At 44.7% G+C, this 5848-nt stretch overlaps 1 protein-coding gene across 2 annotated transcripts in view; it reads left to right on the top strand.

Annotated features, from left to right (window-relative positions):
* Positions 1-5175: 5175 nt before the first annotated feature.
* The window catches only part of LOC109297363 (A-kinase anchor protein 2-like), a 557784-nt gene continuing 557111 nt past the window's right edge, over positions 5176-5848 (top strand). Inside the window, exon 1 of one of the 2 annotated variants that reach the window (XM_019517064.1) lies at positions 5176-5527. In XM_019517064.1, the coding sequence (XP_019372609.1) occupies positions 5483-5527 (45 nt within the window). In that variant the 5' untranslated portion in view covers positions 5176-5482. The remainder of the gene's footprint in view (positions 5528-5848) is intronic. The other variant, XM_019517063.1, reaches the window with a different exon arrangement.

Raw genomic sequence — 5848 nt, 5'->3', positions numbered from 1 at the left:
GGACGTCATTCTCCCCTTGTACTCGGCCTTGGTGAGGCCACAGCTGGAGTACTGCGTCCTGTTTTGGGCTCCACAATTCAGAAAGGATGTGGAGAAGCTTGAGAGAGTCCAGAGAAGAGCCACACGCATGATCAGAGGTCAGGAAAACCGACCTTACAACGACAGACTGAGAGCCATGGGGCTTTTTAGCCTGCAAAAGCTCAAGCTCAGGGGTGATCTGGTGGCCACCTATAAGTTTATCAGAGGTGACCACCAGTATCTGAGGGAACATTTGTTTACCAGAGCACCCCAAGGGATGACGAGGTTGAACTGTTTCAGGCTGGAACTGTTTCAGGCTCTTTACTGTCTGAGCACCCAAGGTCTGGAACAGCCTGCCATCGGAGGTGGTTCAAGCACCTACAATGAACACCTTCAAGAGCAAACTGGATGTTTATCTTGCTGGAATCCTATGACCCCAGCTGACTTCCTGCCCTTTGGGTGGGGGGCTGGACTCGATGATCTTCTGAGGTCCCTTCCAGCTCTAATGTCTATGAAATCTATGAAGCTGGCATTTTCTGAGGGGTGCCTTGAATCTAACAAGGGGTGCCTTGACTGTAAACAGGTGAGAAGCACTGCCCTAGTAGGACACGTGTATGTAGATTTTTTGCAAAATAAGTGGCTACTGTTGACTCCATGGCCTGCTTTTTTTGAAGGAATTTCATCTTCCCTCTAAGTAGTGATATAGAACAGGAGTAGCTAACCTGCAGCACAGGTGCCATAAGTGACATGGGTAACAGATTGGGTAGGGGACAGGAAGCACAATGGTAGATAGGGCCAGGAGCAGAAAGCAGAGCATAAGACCAGTGAGGAGCAGAAGGCAAGAAGCAGAAAACATAGCAGCAGATTGGGTAGGGGAAAGTAATTGGAGTGGTGCTAATTCAAGGAAAAGGAGGAGGGTGCTAATTTGTGGTACACTTGACAAAAAGGTTGGTTCCCACTGATATAGAATATAAAAGGTCATAGGTAGTAATTGGAAGTCAACTCCGGGGGAAAAACCAAAGGAATAAATGAGGTTAGACATGTGCAGTAGTCACATGTACCAACAGACACAAAACCACATTATAGGTATTGCTGATGGTGCTACCTATACTTCAAGTTACCCAAAACTTTCCATTATAAAGAGGTTTTTTTGTTTTGTTTTTTTCAAGTGCCTACAGTCTTGCAAGATTTTATGAGCTGAAATTTTCCAGGCTTGGTGTCACCCTCAGGCTGAAATTTTTTTGGACGGTTTCAGCAAAAGTAGTTTGGACATCTCCAGGAATTAGCAAGAGAAGAAAAAGTGATGGTTTTTGTTTCTGTCATACAGCTGCTTCGTTTAGAAGCTCTTGCATCTCCACAGTGTGAGGAAGGGACTTGAAATACAATGGAGGGGTTAGCAACCTATGGGCCATAGACTGGATCTGGCCCACAGAGCCAATGGGGGACTTCAGTGGCATTTCAGCAGCTGGATGATTTATCCTGGCACTGCAGCCAGGCAACATGGAGCTTCATCTGACATCTCGCCAGGCACTGAAGATGAGAAGTGGGGGTGGTGGCAGTGGCCAGGTCCTAGCACTGTCTCAGCTTGGACCCAAGCAGTCATTCCAGCCAGCCTTTACAAACCATTGCCAACCACTGCAGTAGAGTATTGACCTGGTATAACGGAATATGTATGTGCCTTTGGCGGTCTCCCTGACAATTTATTCAAAATCATCAGATAATAAATCTTTGAGGATTCTCAGTTCAGACATGCTCAGCAGAGATTTGTTAAGAGTTTGGTGCTAAATTATCCAAAGATTCCATCCATGCTGGTCATGCTTTAGCACATAGCTGCAGGACTTTCCATGCAACTGCTCCTCTTCATTGTTGTGGGACTGAGCACCACAACTCAGAGCAGGGAGACTATCTGTCCTTTGCTATCAGTGCCCCTGACGCTGGGCCTAGCACCTTGGAGAAACATAATTGCTGGAATTCAGAGGGGATGAAAGCCAAACCTTGCCATGTGGAGAGGCAGAGGGAAGACCTGGAGGAACAGTGGAAATAGAATAGAATAGTAGTGCTAAACCTCTGGTCCTGGAAGCCACAATAATTCATCATCATCATTGTTTCCCCAGTCCAAATTTTACATATGGTCTGGTCTCTCTCTTCTGCACAGGCCACTGCTGCTGATTTTGGTATTCCCAAATTTTGTGGGGTGCCTTGTGGTGCTATAGTGCATCTCAGAAGATGATCCATGGTTTGCTTCTGACAAACACATTGGTCAGCTGTGTAGATGTTGTATGCATAGGGGGTACAATGTGAATTAACAAGTGGGAATCTTATCTGGGGATAAAGCATAATGCCACATTTATTGAAAACATAAGACAAATAAAAGAAATGAAAAAAAACAACATAAAGGTACTGTTTCCTCTTCATACACTTACACATACATATCCATTTATTTACATGCATACAAAAAGAGACAGAAAGACAGTCCTGCAAATATCAAGATATTACCAGTCCTTAAAATGCTCAGGTTAGCTTGGTGGCCAGCCAAGTTAACCATGAGCATGAAGCCAGGTCTTGTCGGACGCATTCTGATGCTGCTGCTGCTGCTGCTTCTGTGCAAGACAGACCCAAAGCCTCTTTGTTCTTGTCCATCTTTATAGTAACTGTTCCCCATACAAATCTATGGGTTCTACTGCATCATCCTCTTGATCTCGAAATGATCCTTTGATGATGATATTATGACTGACAGACTGTTCTGTCTTTGTGGTCTACAATTTTTTTCATCTATTGTCAGTAATTTTTTTCAGCCATTAGAACAAAACATGAGCTTGTATTTTGTAGTTCCTAACCATTGATCTTGGACATTGTTGTAACCTTTGGCTGTTAAATCACAGAGGGCTATTTCTATCCTTCTAGTTACAGGTGCATGACAGACTGTCTTAACATATGCATTTCCACACATGCTGTTTATTCTTTCATTACCTCTTTTCAAACATCCCAGACGTACCACAAGCCTTACATACACAGCACTTCTCTGATACTATATTTAACCTACACAATCACAAAACAAAATGACTGTTACACTTGCACTAAGCAATGTAAAAATCAAAATGGAGTCTCAACTAAGACTAAGTTGCAGTTATTTGAGCAAACTAAAATGGATATTGGTTATAAAATAATAATAAAGCATATTATAAAGGCAATATCAAGAGTATATAAAGGCAAATTAACTTTAGCTCAACATAGAGGCCTCATGATCTCATGAGAGAGTTGCATCTGCCGAGACCCACTGTCAGTCTGCTTAGGCTCCACCATGTGTGCCATTTGTAATTGGAGCCAGATGCTAACTCCTCACCAGGGGTAATTCCTTGCCAGCTCCATTCAACAGTTTGTTGCCTCGTTTCTCCCATTCTTTTTGCCAGGGGGTAGTTCACAGCAATTAATACTACCCCCACTACTACACTTCTGGATCTGTGGGGAGACTTATGAGCTGGATGATGCAGTCCTGCACACTGGATCATGCTGGCACATGAAGTTGTACCTGCTGTCTGACCCTACATGCCAACTCCATGCTGGATCTAGCTCATTGTTGGATTCCACCTGCAGGACTGACCCATGGGTTAGCTCTGCGCCCCTTATCCAGACCACAGAGGGACTGAGCACCACTGGATTAGAACAAGAAGCCACTGGCAATATTAGAGGAGATTAGACTGAAAAGTCAAGAGTAGGAGCCCATGGGCTTTGTAATAGAGCTTTGGGAGGCAGGGCAGTGGGTAGAAATAGATCAATCGGAAGAAGGTATAAGAGAATTACCCTCAACAGTGTAAGGAGAATGATGCAAGAATCAATGAAGTTCACTAGCATTGTGAGCTAAGCATGGGGGTAAAGATTAAAATTTGGACAAGACCTGACTGGGAGACTTGGACTTGAAGGGAGGGTTAGAGGCAGGCTGGTTTGGCTTTACAGAAACTCAAAGGAACTAAAGATTCCTGAATATAGGCATGCCTCTGCCAGTGGCATGTATTTCTGAAACTTGGTGGTTTCCAAACACTCTTTTGTCCTGGCACACCAAGTGGGTGACAGCCTACTACTGCTGCCAGTTCTCTATCAGCTAATGTGAAAGTAGTCTATACCAGCATTTCTCAAGCCATGGGTTGTGACCCAAAAATGGGTCGCAAGAATATATGAAAGGGTCGTTACCAAACTTTAAAAATGGATCAACAAACTTTAAAAATAGATTGTCCTTTAAAGGAGAAAAATGTGGGAAATGATAGCTTTTCTCTTGCAGGCTGTCAGTATTCCAGCCTGCATGGGGCTGCTTGGGGCCCCCATGCCCAACACACTGCAGGGGCTGGGGCCTGGGGGAGGGGGAAGAGGGTTGGGAGTGGGGAGCACTGAGTCGGGATTGGCCATTGATGCTTACAGCCAGGTCCTGGCACACAAAATGTTTAGAACCATTGGTCTATACAGAGGATCTGAAGTCTCCCTGCTGATGAGCCAGTTGTGTGATGATGAACACACACATTCTTTCTCTCTCACTCTCTTTCTGCATTAAAATGTTGCAAGTCAAGCCCTCAAAAATGAGGCAATGCCAGAATTAAGACTGCATCTGTGATCTTAATCCATCCCCATTGTATGTATGCATTGTGATGTGGTCTTTAATTACATAATGATATACTTCCATTTCTGAGTGCTTGGCTTTGCAACCTTGACACTCTTTTAATGTAGCACTTCAGTGTGTAAGAAGTATGAGCAATCTGTGGGGTCGATTTTCCTTCCCCTCTGAAGTATCCTCCTGGAGAGCCACCACTTTAGTGGCTCTTTGTACGTGCTGTATTATTGCAGTCGCAAACTATTGTGCAGTAGTCTGAATGCACAACTGTGTATTGTTCCCCTCTAGTCCCCTGAGCTATGTCCTTTTCTCTGGCCAAACCAGTTTAGTTTTTCAGCTTCCAGTGCGAAACTCTTTTACCACTGCTGAAATCCCTCTGTCCCCCTACCCCCCTCTTTTTAGAGTTCCTCATTAAGGACATGCTGCAGTACAGCCCTCTCCCTCCTCTACTGCATTCATGCAGGTTCTGATTACTATGCATGCTACTGATGTCAACTCCTGTCGTGACCCAGCACTCCATAGGAGGAGCAAATGAGCTGAGATGTCAAGCCAAAAAATTATAGCCATGCGAGCTATCCCTGCACTCAGCTGCTTTCAGAGCACATACATGGCTTGTGTGACAGCAACAGCACACAGAAGCAGCAATGAAATGCAGTTAGCTGTACAGCTGGAAGACAGGCAGGCAGGCACTGGTCCAGTGCCTAAAATGATCCTACCGTGAGCCAGTCTGCAGTGCCTCCAGAAGTGCTTGACTACTACACAGGAACACAGCTTTCTTTGCAGATACTCTGTGGCGTGTAACTCAGTTTCCCTTGGTGACTGCAGTGTGTATTTTCTCTCTTTCCCTGTGTCCTTTTCTCCAGGATGGCGGAGGCAGAATTGCACAAGGAAAGGCTGCAAGCCATAGCAGTAAGTCAGCTTCATTTTACTTGCTCTTTTGTCTGTGAATGGGAAGCTGTGAGTACTGAAGGGGCCAGAAATTCCAGCACAGTAGCTGGGCAGTATTTAGGCAGCATGGCTTTGGAGAAGTTTTGCATAGAGGTTTTTTGTTGGTTTTTTTCCCCCTCTTCAGGAAACTAATGGTTAAAGTTGCTTTTTGCCAGTAATAAATGTTCTGATGGGAGTGTGTTTAGCTGACGTGTGAAAAATGTGAGTGCAGGATGGCACATGATTAAAAAGGAGGAATACATGGGGAGGGGGAGATGGGAGATTATCAGCACTCTGCAGAAA

The sequence above is a fragment of the Gavialis gangeticus genome, unplaced genomic scaffold (assembly GCF_001723915.1).
Source record: "Gavialis gangeticus isolate Ggan-Ray unplaced genomic scaffold, GavGan_comp1, whole genome shotgun sequence".
Classification (NCBI taxonomy): Eukaryota; Metazoa; Chordata; order Crocodylia; family Gavialidae; genus Gavialis; species Gavialis gangeticus.
The sequence above is the reverse complement of the archived record's forward strand: the minus strand, read 5'-3'. Positions and strand labels throughout refer to the sequence as shown.